Source organism: Egretta garzetta, unplaced genomic scaffold, assembly GCF_000687185.1.
Source record: "Egretta garzetta isolate BGI_Z169 unplaced genomic scaffold, ASM68718v1 scaffold232, whole genome shotgun sequence".
Lineage (NCBI taxonomy): Eukaryota > Metazoa > Chordata > Aves > Pelecaniformes > Ardeidae > Egretta > Egretta garzetta.
The window spans coordinates 70,080-93,371 of NW_009258959.1; the positions used below are offsets into that span (position 1 = coordinate 70,080).

Here is a 23,292-nt window from a genome sequence, read left to right on the forward strand (position 1 = left end):
CAGGAAATCCAGCTATTGGAGGAAAAAGGTCTCTCTGGCCCTGAAGGCTATCGCAGCATGGGTTGATGTGCTCATGCTTTCTTTTCTGCCAATTTATCTACCTGAAGGAAAGCTGCCAGTTTCTCCTGAAATCTCCATCCCCATTATAGACCCAACTGTGGATGCAGTTTGACTGCAAATTGCCTTTTACAAGCATGAATTTCCTTTTCTCTCCTCATGGGAATAGCCTATACCTGCATTGAATCTCCTTTATATTGTTTAAAGGACACACCGTGCTGCTCATGATCTGATAAAAGGGCTAACCCACACGCGCAGGCCTGAAGGAGAATTTGAAGCTGAGAACGTCCGAATAGCACACCTTGATGAACAAAATGGCTATGATAGCCCTGAGACTTCCCAGGCGTGACCATGAGGAGCATAAGGTACATTTCATGCAATGAAACACCTTGCTCGTTTCTTGGGCAATGGAAAAGCAGACATTTCCTAAAGAGAAGAGATCAGCGGGCCCCAGTTACAGCCAATTTTGGTTCTTCAGCAGGTACTTCTTTTTGCCATGTTTTACAGGTAAGCTTGATATCATCACGACGAAGAAGTGAGCTTCTTGGAGTTGACAGAAACCACAAGTACTAAAGAGGACTCCATAAAAAACAGATTTATGGTGGAAGCAGGCAAAACCAGGAGGTGTAAGACAATTAAAAGGACCTGAAAAGGGGACTGTCTGGGCCAGTGGCCATAGTTGCTTCCTCTACTTCAGAAAGAGGTCATCAGTGGGGTGAGGAAAGGAAGGTGCAGAGAAAACAGCAGCCAGCCAGCAGCCTACGATGGACAAGTAATGGGAGTTTTTGAGAGACCCACTCTACATTTGGCAGTAACTAAGTACCTAATTGCACAACAGGAACATTTACATGGAGCCATCAGAAATTACCGGTCCCGGTCATGGACTAAGGACAGTGACACCAAAAGCTATGGCTGTTCTACCAAGTCAAATGTGCTCAAGGTCATTTCTAGACCTGACACCAACTGTCTTGGAGCAACACAGTCTGTGTAATTGAATGCTTGCCCTCCAAAGGAGCTGCACACATTCAGGTTCCCAAGGACTCTGTATCAAATCTGTTAATTATTGAATTTATTTTAATACTTTCTAGCACATTACAGAGCCAAAATGAGCCAGATGTGATTCTGTGGCTACCATGCTTCAGGTCTTCATGCTTAATTCCTACACACTAATTATTCCCCTACCTCTGCTCTCCAAAGAAGGAACTCTTGGCTACACGATCCACTTGCCCTCTGAATGACAAAGACACAGTGAGATAGCAGTCCAACCACAAAGCATGTATGAAGAGAGACAGGGCTCTGTGGTTCAGGGGAATAGACCCTCACACAGCATGTGCAGAATGGAGTCAGGGTTTGGACTATTTAAACAGGTTTTTGGGGATTGAGTGGAGAAATTTTTCTTGGGATATCAGCTTTGAAGTCTCAATCTCAGCTCTCCACTGTAAAGGGACTAGCTCTTCATGGACATTAATGGCCGCTTAGGTCATGACCATGGTTTGACACAGGGTTCTACAGAGATGCACAAATATCTGATAGCTTTAGCTAAAGAATTGGTTCCTGTAACTGTAATTGGGCATCAGAAAGCAGCAGATACATGTCTTTGCAGGACAGTGAGCCTCTGTTGCCAACATAACAGAAAACTGTAATCTACAGCCAGGAAAACCTAAGTCAAGGTCAAATTCAGCAGTTCCAGGGGCTGTGAGGATACTTGAATCCTACTGTGGCAAGGTCTGTGATGCAGCTTCACACAGCCCAGCACCCTTTCATCTTCTGACCTAGATCAGCATCAAAGCCACTGGCATCATGAGGCCAAGAAAAACAAAACAGAGGCTGCTCAGGGGCTGGCTGGAGCACATAATGTTCAGTGGCTTGTATTGCCCTTCCTGGGTAGGCTGCTCCACGCTCCCCGTTGCCGGGTCGAAAGTGAACGCTTTGTCGGTGCCTTCCCCGTTCTCATCTCGGCCACCTAGGATGTAAATCTTCCCTCCACACACTGTCAGGCCACAACTCTCCTGGAAAGCAGAAGGAAAGTCCAAGAGCTGAGAAGCAAGCCTCCAGCTTTAGGCAACGGGGCTGAGCAGAGGGGTCAGTCATTGCAATGGGCTCAACTCTCACCTGCCCAGCAGAAGGGAGCAAAAGTAGGTGAGATAAGTGATGCCTGGCTCTTAGGGTGCTGCAATTTTACTGTTTCAGTAAGAGTTTAGGCATTTGAAATGCCTCAAGCCAGTGATGGGACCATTTCTGGCAGTCCCCTGGACTCAAAAAGCACACCAAGAGACCAGAGACCCATCCAGCACCTCCCTCTGAAAGCCACTTCTAAGGGTGCACTGAAACGGGCATTTTAATTCAGGTCAGGGTGAGATGTGTCTCATCATTCCTCTTCATTGTGCCACAGCTCACATTGCAGCATGGCTTTGGAGTGTAACACCATGATGACACTAAACCAAGATACACAACTGCCACCAGCCCATGTTCAGTCCACAGACCAGACTAGAGCCAGTATAACCCTCACCCTGAAACACACAGTGTGGAGAACAGGTCCTCAACACCAGTGGTTTCACCCTACAGATCCACTCCTCTGGCATTAATAGGGTCAGGGTAGACCCAGCCTCAGGAAGAAAACTTGGGTTTGCTGTGGGAGAAACATCCTCCAAGGAGCATGGACACTGATGGAGAGTACATATGTTTGAGTTGCTCTGCAGAGGTCATGTTCACATGCTCAGAGCCAAACCCACAACGTATTTTCCTCACCTTCAACCTCAGCAAAGCACGGGTGGCTCCTATTCTAGAGAGAGAGGGAAGGCTCAGAGCTTCTTTCCTAAACCTCTTCCTTACCAGGGGTCCAGGGAGGGTGGCCACCTCTCGCCAGCTGTCTTTCCTTGGATCGTAGCTGAAGATTTTACTGAGGAGTCCGCCTACAACATAAATGATGTTGTCCAAACAGACAGCACTGATGCACCTCTGGTAAAAAGGGGTGGGAGACAAGAGCGTCCACTTTTTGTCCTCTGGATCGTAACACTGGACCTGGGGGGAGAAACGCAGCTATGGGAACATGAATTTACCACATCTCCCTGCTTGGATGAAGCTGCTATTCACTAGGAATAAAGGCTCATGGGGATGGAAACAGGGATGGGAGTTTCAACACCCAGAGGCCAGTGCAGTGAGCAAAGGGATCAGAAGTTCTAGCATTCCCTCTTGCATTCAAGACTCCCGGACAAACTACAAGTCTCTAGGGTGACTGTCCTGGACCCAGACAGCGCATGGTTAAGTGTTCAGAGATGGAGCTGAGAAGCACTGATGGCTCTTCCTGCGGCTCAGGAGACCAGAAGCATCACATCTGGCTTGCAGACATCTCCTCCAGAAACTTACTACTGTGGCTGCTTATCTGAAGTGAATGCCCACAGTGTCGGAGGTTTGTTCCTGTGGCGCCTCAAGGCTGACCAGGCTTCAGAGTGGAACAGGCTCTACCGAAACCATATACTGTCAACTCCTGACACTTTCCCTCCCTGGTCCCCAAGTCTCATTGGCTTCCATTTAAATGTATGCCTTATTATAAGGGAGATTTCATTAGTCTTCAAAAATAAAAAAGGCACCCTTGTAGCTTAAGGACAACCCCATTTCCCTTGACGTTCCCTGGCAAACCTTCTTTAGGTCTCTGTCCGTTCTTGATGCCCCAGCAATACCTTGTCGGTGTTAGCGGTGTCATCCACAGCACCTCCCAGCACGTAGAGCTTGTTCAGGCAGGAAACCACAGCCGCCGAGCTCACGGCTTGAGGCAGTGGGGCCAAGGTTGACCAACTGTTGGAGAAGGTGTCATAGCACTCCACGCTGGAGAGGCGGTAAAAACCATCAAAGCCTCCCACGGCATAGATCTGCCACAAAAGGAGCAAAGCAAGCTGATTAGAAACTCCTGGACTCACCTAATGCGCTACACTGTCATGGTGTACATCAGAGAGGCTAGGACATGGCCAGAAAGGGAGACATCATGCTACAGTAAAACCTTGGGTTTGGCCTAGATGACCTTTAAAGGTCCCTTCCAACCCAAACCATTCCATGATTGTGTGAAACCCCTCACGCTGCATAGCTTTCATCCAGAGACTTGACACAGCTGTCTGCAGAAGCACCACCCCATGGTAGATTGTTACAACTTCATTTCTGGCTACTTCAGGTGACAACACACACCCAACCTAAACAATGACATCTAGGTTACATCCTAGTTGTTCTCCCATCAAAAGCATCTCTAAATGACCCAGAAGACAAACACACACTGATGGTTTCTCATTGTACTGGACGGCAGGAGAAGTTCCACATGGCTTCTTCCAAAATTCAGGCCACTGCTTACCTTGCCCTGAAGTGTTGCCATTTTGTGCCTCCATCGGCCTTTCTGCAGACAAGCAACCTTGATCCAGACGTTCAGCTGGGAGCTCAGCACCCAAACATCGTTGCTGCTGATGTGTCCTCCTGAAAAACAGGAGGGATGGAGGGCTGGTGCGATCCCAAAGACAGCCCCATCACCTCACTACACCACAATATTACATAGTTCCTCCATGCAATGGAACAATTTAGGCCAGGATACAGTTATTAGGTTATGGCCATGTAAAATCAGCTTCCCAAGGGAGATATCGTGTGGACTTCAAGGTACTCGTTACGCTGCTCCATCCCTTATACAAAACTCAACTGATAGGCACCATATTATAAGTGAGGGATGGGCAGGAGACATTGATATTTTATGAAACCCTGTCTGGCAGCACACACCAAAATCAGCTCATTCCACAGCTGAACACTTTTGACAAATGCCCAAGAGGAGGGAAAGGTTTTTTAATACTTCCATCCTCCCCCTCAAAGGTGAAATTGTTCCTTTGGACAGCAAAATCCAAACCACCTGAGGATAAACTTCACCAAGAAGTGACTTTGCTCCAAAGCTGGGATGCATGTGAATGAGTCCTAGTGAATAGACCTAAAGAGTGGCTGTCCAAGCGAGGTCGTGGTCTTCTTTGCAACCAGGAAGGGACCATCTGGTTCAGGGTATCTCACCTGATATGTACACATCATTCTTCAGAGTACAGGCAGCAAACTCTGATTTGGTGTAGCCAGGCACGCTGGAGAGGGCTGTCCACTGCCTGCTCTTCGGGTGGTAGAGGTCCGTGAAGGGCAGCTTCAGAAGGCCTTTCTTATCACATCCCCCAATGATGATGATGACTTCTGCCAGCTCCATGAACCTAGACCGCGACAGGCATGGGTCAGTCCCTGGGCCAGGCGACTCCTTTCCATCACCCCTCCCATCCTATCTAGGACATTGGCAGCACAGTCCAATGGATAAAGCAGGGTCCTCCCCTGCATCAGCTACTGATTTTCTGGGCAAATCATTTCACCCCTGCACCTTCCCTTTTGTCTGCACATTCAAATCAAAGGCACCTCCCAGACAAAGTCCTTCGTGAGATTGCCTCCTGCCACTCGCCCTCCCCCTTCCAGCACAATCAAGCCTAATCCTCAAGGCGCAGCCACGAGCATGGAAAGCTGTTCCTGGCAGCCCGCCTGCAACAAGCTCTCCGCCTGGAGAGAAAAGTGTTTCCAGGAAATATCTCTCTCTCTCCAACTCTAATAGCAGCAAGCAGACGAGACAGACAGCAGGGGAAGGAAAATCTTGCCAGCTAGTAAGTGGGAAGAGAGGAACGGCTCTGTGGGAGGGGAGGGGAGAGGAAGGAAGAGGGTGAAAGAGGATTTGAAAGACTTGGTCCAATCCCCAGCTCTGCCATGGTTTGTGCAGGCTGAGACGATTCACTTAAGACCAAAGCTGTAAAAGGAGGGAGGTAAAATGTGGATGCTGGGGGGTGGGGTTTATCCCCAGTGAATTTTATCTGTTTGCATCCTTGAGGAAGTCACCACAAACCCTGTTGTTGAGCAGGTTGCTAGGTAATAGCCTGTTGTGGAATTCAGCACAGAGAAGATGTGTCAAGCCATCTCTTCCACCTGACAGAAACATACCCTAAATGCCAGGCTGGGACTTCTGAGATGCACTGGGGCAACCTTCATCCTTCTGCCCTGGATGCTCCACAGAGCAGCAAAAAAGCTTGCACCCCTTGGGCTGAAGAGCAGGAGAAGCCCCATGGTCATGGCCATCCTCTGGAAAAGGATGGGAAGCCTTGCAAACCAACTCGGTATGATATGGCAACCCACCCTGGAGCAGAGGTGTCCATCAGCACTCTTACCCCCCCACCCACAAGGGACCTGTGGCACCATGAAGAAACAGCAGAGATTTAAAACATGGCTGGTCAAATCCAAACTTCTCAGCCACAAAGATTTCCACACACCCCCAACCCTAGAAATCACTTTTTCTTTGCCTCCCTCCACTTTACACTGGCAGCTGCCTGGGCCAGCATCTCTTTATCTTCTTGCTGTTCATCAATAAATCAATGGAAATAAGAAAAAAAATAATAATTTGGGGATGCCTAGGTAGCCACCTGGACAGTAACTGCTTCTTTTCACTGGACATTAGTTCCTGACCCTGCAGCAATGCCTTTGAGCTAGGCACCATGCTGATGGCCAGGAGGACCGAGACTGGTCCAAGCCTTCCTGCCAACAGACAGCTTAGAGAAGGTGAGAGGGAGACCAAGAGTTGAAATGAGAGCAGACCAGTGGCAGAGCTAGGAATGGACAAAACAGGTCTCAAGCCAGTGCTCTACCCATTAGTGAAAGCAGGTAGAAATAAAGAGCTTCAAAAACTCCTTCCTGCCATAGGCTGGACACATATCTGGGTAGGATCATTGCACAGAACAGGGTGACGAGAGCACTTCTTGCCAACAAAAAAAAAGCGGCACATGCATTAGTAGAAATTTCACAGGAACCCTTAAAGCCACGCAAACATCTCCAATCTCTCGATTTTGGAAACAAAGATGCTAAAGGTGAAGCAACTGGAGGAAAAAAAAATAATATAAAAGAATAACAGCCCAAGAACACTGAAACTTTAAGATCCATCAACTTAGGCCATGCAGGTCTAGGGAAGAAGATGCTGAGTTTTACCTTCTGGGCCTTGATCGCAAAGAGCTGACCTCATTCCCGAGGATGTAGTACTTGCGGGCCTCATGCAGTAGAGGGATGCACTCCTTTGAGTCCTGGATGAGTTCATCCATTTCCACCTTCTCCAGGAAGTAGGTCGGATCGAGCAGGGGCAGACGCACATGCTCAAGGAGCTCCTTCAAGGCTCCCTTCCTGGCAGGTACATCGTGCCGCACCCAGCGCATGACTGCTTCAAAGACCACTTCCTCCTTGGGGACCACCAGCTGCTCATCAGACAGGTATTCAACCAACTCCTTCACACCCATCTCTAGGAACTCTTCATGACATGACACCTCCACAAAACACTCCAGCATGAACCTCTTGCTCTTTTCTGTCAGGGAGGCAATGGAGAATGAATCAGCAAACTTCATGATGCCCAAACAATTGCACGGGTGAAGCTGGCCTTCAAGGAAGGTGACACAAGCATCTCTGAGCTTGGAGATCTGCAGCAAGTCAGACAGTTCCAAGATGCCTTCGACATTGTCCTCCTGAATGATGATGTTCCCCCCATACATATAGTCAAGAAGGAGAGACATGGTGGAAGCAGAAATCTTCTGGATATTAATGATATCCTGGTGGCCTTCCTTGAGATTGCCACCAAACATGGCCCGGAAATACGTGCTGTTGGCTGACAAAGTGGCACGGTGACAGGGGAATTCTTGTCCATCAATTAATAGCACCACATCTGTGAAGATGCCGCTCTGCCGGTAGGAGTTCAATGTCTGCAGGATTTGCTCGGCGTGGCAGGACCCACTGCAGAGCTTCATGTGCAGCTTTTCTTTGCTTGGATCCCGCGTTGCATTTTCCAGGCTGCTTGTCCTGAAACTTGATTCTTCTTTCATCATCCGATGCATCCTGATCGGGAAGCAGTGAAGGAGACAAGAGAACAGTACACTAGTAAAATATCTGACTGCAGTGTCCAACACCATCATGGTTTCTGCATCTTCCTCAGCGTTGTGAGGAAGTACAGGCTCCAGCCAAAATATAGTCAGACTCTGCCCCTTCATCTGCTCACATGGCTCCTCCTCAGTAACCAACATTTCCTCCAAACCACAGCACAGTGATGGGCGCTAGGATATTGCCAATCCAACTCCACCTCAGTAGACAAACTTCTGCTTTTAGGAGATGTTTCTTGTAAGGCCTTGCCCAACCTGTGCTGCACTAACACCTCAAAACCCTTTCCTTTCTCTCTGACATCTCGCAGCTCTTACGAACCGCTTTCCTCATCCTGCCAAATGCAAGCGCTCCATGGCACAGCCCAGCTGGGAGAAATGCAGCATTTTGACTTTTTCTATCCACCACGTTCCCCCAGATGTCTGATTCCAGGAAAAAAAAAAAAAAAAAAGCAGAGATAAAGATGTGAGACTGAGATTTGCCAAAATGACACCACCGCTCCAAAAGCAGGGGAGATGTCTACATCTGACATACCTTTCTGCTAGATTTGTGCTGCAGATGATTTTGAATCTATCCTAGAGGACTTCATGAAGTGATTGCAATGAAGCACAGCAGACTTCTCCCATTTGAGCTCTAACAGTGCACACTGACAGCATGAGCAGCAGTGCCCACACTGAGCACCCGCGTGCTCAGCCTGGAGGCTGCACATCCAAAGGGTGATCCCTGCTCAAGTGAAGGGGAGGCAGCCAGGTCACCTGTAAAGAGTAATCCCTGGGGAGAAGGACCTCTGCCTGCAGAGATGGGGTCTGAAAACAAGGGGAGCATCATGGCATTGAAATAGTGACAAGAACTGACTATCTCTGACAACAGCGAGACAACCAGAGACCCCAAACCCTCCACTTCATAGAATCATGGAATCCCAGGTTGGAAGGGACCTCAAGGATCATCTGGTCCAACTGTTCCAGGCAAGAGCACAGTCTAGACAAGATGGCCCAGCACCCTGCCCAGCTGCATCTTGAAAGTGTCTAATGTGACGGAGTCAACCCCTCCCCTGGGGAGATTATGCCAATGGGTGACTGTTCTCATGGGGAAAAATTTCCCTCTCATGTCCAATGGGAATCTCCCCAAGAGCCACTTGTGTCCATTCCCCCTTGGGACTCCTTGTGAAAAGGGAGTCTCCATCTTCCTTGTAGCCACCCCTTAGGTACTGGTACGTGGTGATAAGATCCCTTCTGAGCCTCCTTTGCTTAAGGCTGAACTTCTGCCTCCACCATCCTAGACCCACTATCAGGTTGGCTCTGCACCATTTCTTCCACTTCTCCCCAAAAACCCCCCCTGACCCATCGCTGTTGCACAGACACAGATGCTGGGGGGAAGAGTGAGTACAGGATTGAACCTGGGTCTCCTGGTGCTTGCCCAGCTGCTCTCACCACCTGGATATTAAATAAAATGGGCACAGCAATGCCACCATCTGTGTTTTAAAAGCATGGCAGAGAGTCGGCACCACTCCTTGAGCGGGGGTGCCACTGGGGACCATCAGCAGAGCACTCCTGATCACAGCTTCTACCACGGCCCTGCAGGTTTTAGACTGTTTTTCTGAGGGTCTGTAACAGCAGAGAGCCTGTTTGGGGCTGGCTCAGGCTCTGCTCTTAAGGGCCCCCTAAGTCAGGCTCTGGGGCATCTCACCACAAGCCTCTGGTAGGAGCATAAGTCCCCATGGGGGTGACAAGTTCCCAGGCTTTGGTGGCTTTGTGGTGCCCACGCACTCCCCTGCAGGAAGGCAGGTAGCATATCCCTTGAGGAGGACTACCTTGAACTTCTCATGAGTCAAAATCCCTGTCTTAGCTCCTTTCCTTCATCTCTTTTCCTACACCTGCACCTCCTGGACAGCCATCGCATCTGACTGCAGACCCCAAAGGTACTCAGGTTCTCCCATGCTCCAGAGGACACCTCCTGGCTACATCTGCCCCAGGGTAGCTGTGTGGAGGTCAATCAGATCTAGTCCAGATCCTCACCCCACCGCCCCGAGAAAGCGTCACCGTATCCTTTGCGCCTCCAGAATTCCCCAGAAATGGGGACAACACCTCCGCTCGTGCCACAAGGGAGCTGCAGAGACCTAAAGAGCACCGAAGCAGCATGAAAACCCTTAACTAAATATCTAAGAAATCCTGTGGGAGAGGGTGAAGGGCTTAAACACCCTGATTCAAAGTGATTTAGAGACACGACAGCAAAGGCAGCTCTCTAGAGACACCTTTGCAAAGAGCACAGCCGACTCCACGTTTTGCCGACATCGTCAGCTCCAGGCAAGACAAACACATCTATATCCCCACTTCTCTCTGGATCCGCACACGTTTCCGAGCCATCAGGGGCACGCACAGCTCTGCGTGGCTCAGGGCTGGGAAGAAACAGTTTGGGCTGACCTCCTTACAAAGAGACACCCGCACCCCCCCTCCCCAGTTAATCCGAACGCCTTTCTCCAGCTCGCAACCCTCCTGTCTACCCATGAGACAAACGATGCCTATGCCAAAGAAAGCGTGGGTTTGCCCCATTGCCTTCACCCATGCATGCTTTTCTCCAAGTCACCCTCTCCATCCAAGTATCACACCACAGCAAATGCTGTCTTTTTTTTTTTGCCAAGCCTCCCCAGATGCTAGAGCAAGATGTCCAACCTTACCTGGCCCACAGGTTGTGTCCTCCAGGTGGGACTTAGCGAAGACTCAACTTCCCTCTCGGAGAGCTCCCATCCACGTCGCGGCTCTGCGCGGCGACAGGTCCCCTCTGCAAAGCACGCTCAGCCCTTCTCTGGCAATGCTTGGGGAAGCACAAAAGCATCCCTTTTTATCCTCACTGCCGGAGAGGTGGGGGAGAAATCTGCTTTTGTTTCTCCTGAATGACATGCCGGAGAGCTACAGGGCATTAGCCATGCAGCTGTCAATAACAGCCAGCCAGGGAGGAGCCAAGACCCAGGGAAAACCCATGGCAGCTCAGGGAAAATATATCACACCAGGGCAGCTTAAGAGGGCCAAGCCATCTGGAGAGCAAATTGGGGTCCAGGTGGAACGATTCATTTGATAGAGTCTCCGGCTCACTGGAAACCACACTAAAGCCGATAAATAAAATACGGCTCTGCGAGCAAAACGATGCCTGGAGCAGGAATAGACTGGGTCAGGGAGGAGCTGCAGTCCCCCTCATTAACGTGTGATAATTAGGTAATTAGGTCCTTAAGGATGATGAGGACAGAAGGGGGGTTTTGCCCTGTGTGGCTTTCTACACCCTCGCCTCCAACTTGACCCCGGCTATTGGCTGAATTTTGAAATGCTCATAGCAGGGATCAAAGCAGCCCTGGGGAAGCTCCGCAGAGAAACCCTTGCGCTGAGGACTGTCAAGCTCCCTGACGTGCTGCAGCCAGCCTTCCCTCCATTGCCCAGCATCACTTTGAACAACTTGTATTATTTCACACTGGATGGAAGAGAAATATTATTAATAACCAGCCCCTGCAGCTTGTCATCCTGAAACCGGCTTTTTGTGGGGCACCACTGCCACATTTGCTGGCTGGCTCCTTTCTGCTCCTCTCCCATCGCTGTGATGCAGGGCACAAGCTGGCATCCTACTTGCTCTTAGCATTTGCATATGAATCACCAGCAACCTGGAAGGGACTGTGGTTTCCCAGCCTGTGCAGTGGGCTGGGAGGGTTGGGGGATTTGCTTTTAGGACCTTCCTACCCTGGTAGAGTTGGCAGTGCCAAGCTACAGCGACCAGGGGTGCAACCCTATCTGCGCACGGATGGAGCTAGAGATGACCAGGAGTGGGTCGTCAGGACAAATGGCACCACAGCATTGATCCTGCCCTGTGGGGCACAGCAAAAAGATCTCCAGAGTGTTGCAAACCCTTCAGCAAGGTTGCAAAGCTGTCATCTCCTTGCAGCCATAAAGCATGGGGTTACCAACCTGTTCAAAAGCAAAGCCCAGCTTCAAGCAGCGTGTGCAGCTCTGGAGGTGGGGGAGACCAGCTACTAAGAGTTGTAAACACATAGTGACCACATTGAGGAGGTTTTGCAGGGTGCAGCAGTCCCTGTGCCCATGCCAAGCCACCTACCGAACAGATTTCTACAACCAGGCTGCACTGCACTTGGCCCTTGGATCTCCCCCTGTGATGCCACCATCCCCCAAAGTGACTGTCACCGTGCAAAGGCTGTGCTACAACCCACACATGGGTTGCATGAAACAGAGGGCATTAAACACCCCCCAGAGCTGGAGGAAGGACACCTTATGCAGGGGAAGGAGCTCAACCTCTCCTTTGCTCCCAGTGCCGTGGGTCTTCTCCCAGGGTAGATGCAGATACCAGAAGCAGTGCTCTTACAGTGGATTAGGACTCTCAAAATCCCTTTTTCACACTAAAAATGCTCAGCCCCTGGCACATGGGCCATGGAAGCCATTAGGCAGAAAGCCACAAGCATTAAAAAGATGCAAAAGGGAAATATGAGTATATAGGACTGGGAACTCCAGGCGTCTGTTGGGGAAAGCTCTATGTGAATGTAGGACCAAAGCTCTCTGAAAGAGCAGCAGAGTGCATGTCAGGAGAAGAAAGGCATAGGAAGGAGAAGGGATGCAGCTAAGCCAAAGAGAAAACAAGGAAGAAAGAATGGAAAGGACAAAAGGAAAGGTAGAAGAGAGTTTTGGATAAATCGGGTAACAGAGGCCATGGTGAGACATCCTGAGGGAGATGGTCACCAGGACTGGATCACGCTATGGTCTGTACCTCCCCACCACACGCCTGAGAGAAGGAAACGTGTCCTATCCAGGACAGCTGTCTATGCAGTCCTGGCACCACCATCCGTGGCTACACCTTGCCATGGAGAGAGTCAGGACACCCTCTCTTCACCCTCAGCCAGTTAGCAGAAGTGAGGGGCAGTCACCAGCCCCTGGGAGAAGAGGCTGAAGCAGGAGAGCCAAGTAGATGAGTAAGGGCAGAGAAGTAACTAGAACAGAAACGGGGTCAAGAAGGAAGAGAGAGAGAAAACTAAGAGGCTTAAGAGGGAAAAAAAACCAACTTTGTTTCTTATTTCACATATGGTCAATACTCACACTGAGCTGGAAACCTGTTCAGGAGCTTCAGCCAAGAAGAGGCTGCTTGCACCAACAGTCCACGAAAAGGGGAACCAGCCTTCAGCCTCATGCCGCCACCGCTCACATCGTGGCTAGACTTTTCACGCTGAGCTTGAACTTTAAACGCTCCTAACCACTGCATCGTATTAAGGTTTTAGTGGAGATATGAGATCCTTTTTAGAGCAGATAACTGAGTAGGCCTAGGGCATGGTCACGTCAGCATTGCCTCCCAGACCCCAAGACTACAACTCTAAAGGCAAATTTAAAGGGCTGGAAAGGTTCCCAGATACCATGAGAACTATCCCAGCTGTACCAGTAAGCTCTTATTTATAAGGGCAGTTTTAGAGAGGAAGAAAAAGAGTTAAACAGCACAATGTTGGCTGTCCCAAGCCATTTGGGCTTAGAGCCAGCAACCAATCCTCAACTCTGTTATTCAAATAACAGACACAGCCTACATGACTCTCCTTTCTCTCCTTTCAACTTTTCAATACCTTTCCCTAGGGTACAGCCCCCAGTTAGGGATTATTCGATATTGTAGATATCAGGAGCTCTACCCCTTCCCCTAGGGCAATTTTATATTTAACACTCAAATGGCATTCCCAGAGCCAGTCACATTCATGACACGGTACTGACTACCCATCACCAACCAGTGAGATAGTGCTGTATTTACTTTAATCCCTTTCAACTATCAGTTAAATGCAGCCATTCAGGGGCTGGAGAAAACAGCTGCTGAACAAAGAACAATCCCACACTGACCCAGACAAGATCCCAGTCTCACCCAAAGCACCCTCTTGTCTGCAGCTGGGAGCAGATCCTGGGGTAAAGAATAAAAAAAAAAAAAACAGAGCAAGCGCCAAGCAAGCCTTTCCCTTAATATACACATTTAGGAAAGAACTGCTCAGGGACTTCCTAGGCTGGACCTTGCATCCGGACTCCTGTGTTTAATAAGTGCTAATGGACGTACGAGCCATTTATTCCTCTTTGAATTTGCATATGGTTTTTGGCCTTCACAGCACCCTGGGGCAATGACTTGCATAATGTGTGTTAAAAATAAATTGCTTCCCCTTTGTTTGGTTTAAAACTGCTGCCTGATTGGGTCTACGGGTGCATCATTATCCCCATGTGGCCACAAACACAAAAATTATTCTAGAGTTACTGTTCAAGATTCAGGTCTGCACAGTCGCCTCCTCTTCACATGACTGCTTTTCAGCTACTGTCTTATAAAACCTGGATGGGAGAGAACCACAGAATCTTAGAACAGTTTGGGTGGGAAGGGACCTCTAGAGGTCATCGAGTCCAACCCCCATACCATGAGCAGGGAGATCTTCCACTAGATCAGGTTGCTCACAGCTCCGTCCAACCTGACCTGGGATGTGTCCAGGGATGGGGCCTCCACCACCTCACTGGGCAACCTGGGCCAGTGTTTCACCACCCTCACAGTAAAGAATTTCTTCCTTAGATCCAGTCTGAATCTCCCCTCTTTCCATTTAAAACCATCACCCCTTTTCCTATCACTACAGGCCCTGCTAAAAAGCCCATCCCCATCTTTCTTATCAGCCCCATTAAGCCCTGCAAGGCCACACTCAGCTCTGCCCACAGTCTCCTCTTCTCCAGGCTGAGCACCCCCAACTCTCCCAGCCTTTCCCCAGCGCAGAGGGGTTCCAGCCCTCGGACCATTCCCATGGCCTCCTCTGGCCCCACTCCAGAAGGTCCCTGTCTGTCCTGCGCTGGGGACCCCCAAGCTGGATGCAGGGTTCCAGGTGAGGTCTCACCAGGGCAGAGCAGAGGGGCAGAATCCCCTCCCTCGCCCTGCTGGCCACACTGCTGGGGATGCAGCCCAGGGTAGGGTTGGCCTTCTGGGCTGCCAGCGCTCATGGCCAGCTTTTCACCCCCTGGTATCCCCAAGTCCCTCTTGGCAGGGCTGCTCTCCATCCCTTCATCCCCAGCCTGTGTGGATACCGAGGGTTGCGCCCACCCAGGTGCAGGACCTTGCACTTGGCCTTGCTGAACCTCAGGAGGTTCACACAGACCCACTTCTTGAGCTTGTCCAGGTCCCTCTGGATGCCATCCTGTCCCTCAGGTGTTTCAACCGCACTGCTCAGCTTGGTGTCAAGAGGAGATGCAACATGACTGTACCAACCTGAAGGACAGACCTCCAAACCTCCCTCTGGTCAGACCTTTAGCTCCCTCATGAAGCACAAAAAAGCAGAAACAACAGGAGAAGATCAAGGCATCACCATTTTTCAAGTGATCCCAGAACATAAAACGTCACAGACTGGCAGGGGAATACTGACAGTTTATTTCACAGAGCATTGCAGAGTTTATTTTGGTCTAGCTCTATTTTCATCAAAAAAGTATCATCCTTTAAAAAAAAAAAAAAAAAAAAAAGGTAGCAAGTATCCAGGATGATCATGGTAACAGTCAGTGCATCACGCATAAAGTTTGGGTCTTGTCGTAAAAAAACCAAAAAAGAAAAAAGAGAATTGTGAAAACAACTCTTTGTTGGATTGCTTTTAACACTTCCAAGCTTTTAAGCACTTGACCTTTCAATAAAGTCATCTCCAAGGATAAAAACAGAACATGCAGGTGATTATCAACAGATGCTGAGATTTAACGACATCTCTCACTTGGCAATGACAATCCACCGGGAATGTTTCAATACAGCACCACATTAAAAGGAGAAGCAACCTTGTTCTCAAAAGCCTTCAAATCCACCAAAATCTTGCAGTTCTGCAGAAAAAAATCACACTGTGTTTCACAGACTTGAGAGAATACCATATGGAAGGACAGTATTTGGGGAAGGTAAGAGGGAGCATGGACCGGGGTCTTATTCCACGTACATTCATAAAAACCCAGGGTAGATGCAAAGGAATTAAAGTCTCGCTAGGCACTGCTTAGGAGGTGCTTAGTAAAGCCTCGCAATTCATATTTTCATTATCAATCATTATCATATTTTCAATATCAATATTTTTCTTTTACATAGATAAGTTGGCCACTTTTGCCCCCAGTTCTTACACATGAAGCCCAAGACTTTGGGGTTTCAAAATGCTACTGGAGTACAGCTTAAAAAAGATAGAGCAGTTCAGTGCTGCTGAAACAAGAACCAAGTGCTCAAGGCTGGTTTTATCGTTGTTTGTTTCCAGCCTTTCCAAGCCTGCTTTGGGTCTCAAATGTGATGCACATCGGCAACCCCCAGACCGCTTTCTCCTCTGCAAGGTGACTTCTCCCAGCCACTCTCGAGCTCTACAGCCCACCTTGGCCAGCCCTCAAAGACTCAGCCTCAGCTCTTATTCGCTTCACAGTAAATAACTTTGATGGTCCCCTCACTTTCAAGGCAGCGCACACCAAGCTTCAAAGGAAGCTCGCACTCAATGGGGTTTCTCACATTGCACGTTGTGTCAACCAAGCTCCAGCAAGGAAGGGAGCAACCCAACACCAGAAGGCCACGGGGACTGAGCCAAGACCCATTCACAGCTCCAGCAGCCTTCCAGCTGGCTTCAGCTGCCTTGGGAACCAGCTCCGTGCGAACAGCAAAGTGACCCAAAAACAGGGTCCTCTCCACAAGGCCTTGAAGGTCAAGAGCAGAGAGCTGAGGCCGCCCTTGGGCTGGCTGTGAGCCGTTTCAGGAAGGGGATAAACTTCAACTGTCATCTACTTGGTTTCTGAGCTCTTTTTTTCTTTTTTTTTTTTCTTTTTTTCTTTTAACCTCTGGTCTAGGATTTTGGTTTAAAGCCTTTTGCATTGGAAACACGCTGATGAGAGCTCTTGCCTTCATGAGCCTGCCAGCATCTGCTGCAAAACCATCGCTCCTTTGGAGGACATGATCATGCAGCTTTAAAGACCCTGATTTTAAAGAAAGGAGGAAAGGTGTCCTTGCAGGAATAAATTACGCTCCGGGGCTGCTTCACCTTCCCAACTATTTACAACTCCCTTCACCCATGGGCACCTTCTTGGCCCAGAGAGGGGCAAGCTCACACTGCGCGACCACCTCCTCTTCCTACGTGGGTGCAAGGACAGGAAAGCAAGAAGTGACTGCAAATGCCACTTGGGAGTGGCAGGCACTTTAGCCAGATCTGAGCGGTGATTGCGCCCACGGCATTGCTTTTTGCAAGCCATCTGGGCTCCCGACAGAGCCCAACTCAGGGAGAAGATAGAAAGAAAGAAAAAGGGGAAAAAAAAGAAAAAAAAAACAAACAAAAAACCAAAAGCATTGCTGCCAGCAGAGGCCAATCTACACCCAATACTCAGGATTTGCCTTCAAGACTGTGGCAGGACATTTCAAGGCCATTCCCCTTAGAGCATCCAGGCTTCGGGGAAGGAGGATGAGACCAGGGAGAAGATGCCCAAGTGACTGAGCCAGTGCAACCCCTGTCCCTGGCTCTGAACATCAGCAGGGAAGAGCACTGCCATCTCCTCTCCTAGGAAAGCTTCTCTCCTCTAAACAGCCTCCTGTTGCATTAGAGCTAAAACTTCATTGCTCAGGAAATGGGGAAAGGGGGGGGGGAACAAAAAACCATAACGAAACGACACTTCACGAGAACATCACAACATTCAGCTACACAGTCGCTGCACCAAGGGAAGGAGGGGAGCAGGGCAAGGGGGAGAAAGGGGAGACACGTCCAACGTGTTTTTCCCAGAACGCCCCAAGGGGACTCAGGCTGTCATGTCAAGATTCAAATAACTTCAGCCATAAAGTCAAGGATTTAATGAACACGGTATTTCCATTCATGCCCTGGAAAAATTACACTCAAAAAAAAAAAGACAAAAAATTTCAGATTTTTCTACATATTTACAAAAATAAGCCCCCCAACCTTACAACCAGGGAGGTGGAGCAGCTAGTGATGGGGTATGGGAAGGGGTCTCTGCCCGACCAGCAGTTCCTCAAAGGTTCCCATCCCACAGCAAGCAGGAGAGCACGGCTCTCGCTGCTGGAGTGAACGCGGGGGTGGCCGCGTGCCAGGTTGGGTTGGAGCCCCTCAGTTCATCCGCAGCTTGGTGTCCCGATGATCAGTGGGGGTGACCATCTCGTTGGCATAGCCGTTCTCGGAGCAGAGAGACAGCTCGTCCGTGGTCTCCACGCCATTGTTGATCTCTGGGGAGGGTAGAGAAGCAGGGGGACATCGTCACAGGGGTGCAAGTCCCTGGAGCCCCCCATGGATGAAGAAACTGAGGCACTGAGCAGCCATGCAACTCCACCACTTGGCATCCATCTGATCCTACAGGGATTTTACCCCAGGTTTAATAACACTGCACCCATTTAAAACCAGTTCCAAACAGGATCTGCCTCCAAATAGCAGCTCACCTCTACATTTCAGACCCTGACAATCCTGCCACCATCAGAAGCAAAGCTGGACACCCCCCCCTACATACGATGCTATGTCACAGGCTGAAATAGTCTCCTGTGGGAAAAGGGTGCAAAACACCTGAACTTAATCCCTAATTCAATTGGCCATTCTGGAAAAGGGGAGACTCCTACAGTCACTGGTTTCACTGGGAAAAACATGCAACCACCAATGTTTTAACTGGAAACACCCACCCTAAGCAAGAACATTTGTTTCAGAGGCACAAAACTTTAATATATATCCCCTACCTCTAAGGACATTTTATGCCCAGGACATTTTATGCCCAGGACATGTTGGGGAAGCTTAATTCTGCTGTGACCAAATGCTTTCCCTCACTGGGTTCCCTGGATTTACACCTGATTTTCACCATCTCCGGAGGGCAGAATCAGGCCCATATTTTGCACGACAAGCTCTCTGAAGCAAGAGTTGGTTTTTTGCTGTGTCTATGCCCAGTTCGATAAACCCTGACCCCTGCTGGAGGTCTCTAGCCCCTAAATACAAAGAAAGAAAACCCATACCAAAGCTCAGGGGGAGATTAGATTCACATTCCTTCAGATGTGAGTTTTCCAGCCTTATGCACCAGCTTTAATCTTTAAAAGCTAAACCTTTCCCTCTTCGTACGCATTCCTGAGACCTTTCTTAGATGTGGGGTGAGAAGTCCCAACACAAATAGACACTGGGAGGAGCCACAAGGGTATTGGGACCCCCTCAATCCACAGGGCCATAGAATTCCAAGGTCTGCCCCAAAATCATCATCACTATTTGTGGTGACCTACGCCATTATTTTAATGGGTTTTATGGCTTTTGGCACACTGTTCATGATTCAGAGTGGAGATGATGTGGGACAGTATGAGAGCTGCATGGCATAACTTGGGAACTTATATGCAGGATTTCTGAGCAAATCAGTGCCCAGACCTGCACCACTTTGGGATCATGAGCCATGACCATAACCCAGAAGTGGTTCCATGCAGCAGGGTCAGTCCAGTCACCCTGTCCCACCATCAGGAGATGACACCCATATCAAGACCACGTCCTCCATCAGCAGAGAGTAGAGTGGCAGCTGAGGGATGGAGCAAAGGGCTCTCACCAACCAGCCCCATCCATACCTGAGAAGATCAGCTTCTCCTTCATGATCTTGACGTCCCGGCTGGACCGGCGGACAGCAGCACTGAGCATGATCTGCTCCGGGTTGTAGGTCCTGATGCTTCCTAGGCGCCACCTGTAAGACAAGAGGGGGATATTAAGGGCTGGTCTCCCCAGCCACAAGAGCATCCTCAATGCAAGTGGCTAGCAACAACGTGGAGACCAACAGGTCCCAGACACCCTCACACCTTTGCTCCCTTGTACCTAACGCAACCCCGCATGGTAGGAGGATGTTCAGAGATAAGCATGTTATCTCAGAGGGGTGCAGGCATACAAGCAAGTCATCTTTAACCACCTTGAGCACCCCAATTCCACTAATTTCACCAAGGATGCAGATGCCCCAAACCCCTCTCTATCACATCAGCTATCCAGCTGCCCAAAGGAGGTAGGGCTATTTTGACTCTTATGGTTGGAAAGAGGGAAGAGAACAAGAGACCAAGCCAAGAAAAGAAACCATAACCTTTTCCTTGCTGAGCAACCTGCTCACACGTGTGGGGAGAAGAGAGGTCAAAGACAATTTAAGGTCTCAAACCTGAGACACCGCAAAGGCACCAACATGAGCTGCTCTGCAGGAAAGTACAAACAGTCCCAATGCAGGTAGCTGTCACATACAGAGCCCTTAAATGTAATTTCTCCCAGGGCACTTCCCTCCCCAAATGCCAGGTCTTTATTCAAATGTTTCTACACAAACCCTCCACTTTTTAAGCCTTGATGAAACCCAGCATTCACCAAAAGTTTCCACCCCATGAATAATATGAGCCTGATGAGAACTTGGCTCGACTTAAAATTAGCCAGACTTTTATTCTCATTACTAAATGCATGTAAAGAAAATTACTGATGTCAGTAATAAGCGATGGCAGCAAGTTCAAGAGGGATTTTGCTCTTAAAGCTGTTTTTCAGCCTGAGAGCCCCCTGTAGCACACACTCAGCTGCAGAGCTGCTGGCATTAGGAGTGAAAGGTGGGTGGCTGCTGCTGCAATAGGGGAAGACAGGGCTTGGTAGTCCCAGATAAAGAAGCCATACCCAAGATCCCATTGCAATGGGAAGCTCTTTAGGCCAGGCTTTCATAGGCCACACCCCACCAATTCGTCCTACCTCCTGACCACAGAAAAAAGCTTTCAAATAAATCCCATTCTCCCTGCTGGAGCCAGGAATGCTATAAAGCTCTTTGATGGAGAAACAGCAGGGATTTAGGGTGGCTTATGGGGTTTCTGATCTTCATAGAATCATAGAAACATTTAGGTTGGAAAAGCCCTTTAAGATCATCAAGCCCAACTGTCCCCCTAACCCTGCCATCCCACCCCCAAACCCTGGCCCTCAGCACCACCTCTGCCTGGCTCTTAAATCACCCCATGGGAAGCTCTTTAGGCCAGGCTTTCATAGGCCACACCCCACCAATTCGTCCTACCTCCTGACCACAGAAAAAAGCTTTCAAATAAATCCCATTCTCCCTGCTGGAGCCAGGAATGCTATAAAGCTCTTTGATGGAGAAACAGCAGGGATTTAGGGTGGCTTATGGGGTTTCTGATCTTCATAGAATCATAGAAACATTTAGGTTGGAAAAGCCCTTTAAGATCATCAAGCCCAACTGTCCCCCTAACCCTGCCATCCCACCCCCAAACCCTGGCCCTCAGCACCGCCTCTGCCCGGCTGTTAAATCCCCCCCGGGCTGGGGACTCGACCCCTTCCCTGGGCAGCCCCTTCCAGTGCCTGACATCCCCAAGGGGAAGGAATTGTTCCCCATGCCCAACCTCACCCTGCCCTGGCACAACTTGAGGCCGGTGCCCCTCGTCCTATTGCCCCTTCCCTGGGAGCAGAGACCAAAACCCACCTCACTACAACCTCCTCTCAGGCAGTTGTAGAGAGAGTTGTAGAGTTCTGGCACCATCTAGTGGCCCACCCACACAAGAGAAAGTGATTTTTTATTTTATTTCATTTTCATTTTTGTGAAGGTGATAATCACCTTCTCTTAAATTCCTAACACCCTACCCAGCCCCAGGAGCAGAGGATTTGAGGAGCCCCACACATCTCCAGCCAGGACCACAGCATCAGCCTGACAAAGCAACAGCCACAAAAGAGGTTCTGCAATTTTTCCAGGAAAATCTAGCTTAGTGTTGACTTCATGGGGTTTCCATCCCCTCCCAAATCCCAGTGGGTGACACCACACCATCAGGCTTTGACCAGGGTACGGATGAAGGCGGATGGTCTGCTACAGAGAAAAGAAGGGGTGGGATGACAACACAACACAACTCACAGACCCATGGACAGAGCAACACACAGGAAGCACAAGGAGGCAAAGACATTAAAGTATAAAGAAAATTTAAAATAGAAATGTATTTTTCTTCTATCATCATCATCTAAGCTGAGCCACTCTGACCTGGAAGACCACCATTTTTGCCCTTAGTGTCCCATGCAGGCAGATCCCACTGAGGTCAACGTGGTTGCAAGTGCATCAGATCTCACAGGGCAAGACCCTCCTTAAACTATAATCAGAACTACAACATAGTGCTACAACGGTGAGTCTTTTCCTTGCCCACAACATCAGGATTTTCCACATCAGGCTGGGTTGTGTGGCCAAAAGGCATGATGATCTCTTGCCCGTAGGTCCTAGACATCCCATGGAGGGCACGGGCTATTTTGAGGCACAGACAGCCCAGCCTCAAAGGGGTGCAGGGACCAAGGGCTCCTCTCCTCTTGCCAAGAGGAATGACCTCTGCTCCCTGCTCCCCATCCCGCATGGTGGCTGTGGTCAGACCCAGAGTGGTTAAATATGCACAAGCGGCAGATGACTCCTCTCGCAGGGGTGCATTGCTCTGGTTGAACAAGCTAAGAAAGGGTGATCCCTTTTTTCAGGAGTACTTTGAAATACCCTCTTAGAAGAGCCACCAGTCCATTTAATGACAATGCAACTCCAACACCATACAAAATACTCTCTGCTGTGTTCAGTAGCCTTTGGGTCTCCATAAAAGCTCATTTAATAGAAAATAGCACCTCTCCTACCCCCTTGGACTCTGTTGTGATCGGCCACGTTTAGGACAGCAGCGTGCAAAAAGGCCAGACAGACAGCAGGTAGGTCTTGTTCTGGGAGGTTGGCATCAAAGCGGACCAGACGGACACGGGGTGGGAACAGACTAAAAAATACTGGGACAACAACACAGAGATAGCATACACCATGTTAGGGCCACGACAGGACCCTTGGCTGGGAGGGGAGATGCTAAATGTCAGGGAAAGGGGATGGGAGGGGGGCAGGTCTGGGAGAAAATGGGGTTGAGTGGTACCGAGGTGATCAGATGGAGCGAGCAAAGAGCCAAGCCAGCTGCAACCACAGAGTCCCCATCCTGCGACCACTCTTGCCTAAAGCCTGCCTAACTCCTCCATGCCTGTCTTCTCCTTACCCACGAGCAAGGGGGAGGCAAGAAAGGGAAAACACCCAACCTCCCTGCACCCAAAGAAGGGTTCAGCCTGGCCTCATAGCCAGGGGCCGGTTTTGGGGAGAAGCCGCAAGGACGTAACGCCGCAAGTCCAAGGTACCTTGTGGAGCAGGCAATACTTGCAGAGGGCCAACCCTGACCCCCGAGGCGGTGGGTGGGGAGAGGGGCAGATAAGCACAGATAGGGAGTAGCCAAGTCCTCAGAAATACAACCCCATGGAACACAGCAGAAGGAATGGAGAAGGTAACACATGAAAAATTTGGCCCA

General features: G+C 49.6%; 2 protein-coding genes across 2 annotated transcripts in view; both read right to left on the bottom strand.

Moving 5' to 3' along the window:
* Positions 1–1,829: 1,829 nt before the first annotated feature.
* KLHL35 (kelch like family member 35) lies at positions 1,830–7,964 on the bottom strand. The gene is made up of 6 exons (XM_009634586.1): positions 7,075–7,964; positions 5,089–5,273; positions 4,397–4,515; positions 3,738–3,926; positions 2,890–3,078; positions 1,830–2,066 (listed from the first exon to the last, which is right to left on the bottom strand). The coding sequence occupies exons 1-6, from the start codon at positions 7,962–7,964 to the stop codon at positions 1,830–1,832; spliced, it is 1,809 nt and encodes a 602-aa protein (XP_009632881.1).
* An 8,107-nt stretch (positions 7,965–16,071) lies between these two features.
* The window catches only part of LOC104122451 (glycerophosphodiester phosphodiesterase domain-containing protein 5), a 56,752-nt gene continuing 49,531 nt past the window's right edge, over positions 16,072–23,292 (bottom strand). Inside the window, exons 13-14 of the mRNA XM_035890186.1 lie at positions 19,558–19,670; positions 16,072–18,201 (exon numbers count right to left, since the gene is read on the bottom strand). Coding sequence (XP_035746079.1) covers positions 18,086–18,201; positions 19,558–19,670 — 229 coding nt within the window. The 3' untranslated portion in view covers positions 16,072–18,085. The remainder of the gene's footprint in view (positions 18,202–19,557; positions 19,671–23,292) is intronic.

Bases quoted from the DNA above. Each gene is read 5' to 3' on its own strand.
- KLHL35 (XM_009634586.1), bottom strand. From the start codon at position 7,964: ATGCATCGGATGATGAAAGAAGAATCAAGTTTCAGGACAAGCAGCCTG. The intron at 5,274-7,074 runs GTAAAACTCAGC...GTCGCGGTCTAG, and splicing joins TTGCGATCAAGGCCCAGAAG to GTTCATGGAGCTGGCAGAAG. The intron at 4,516-5,088 runs GTGAGATACCCT...CCTGTTTTTCAG, and splicing joins GAATGATGTGTACATATCAG to GAGGACACATCAGCAGCAAC.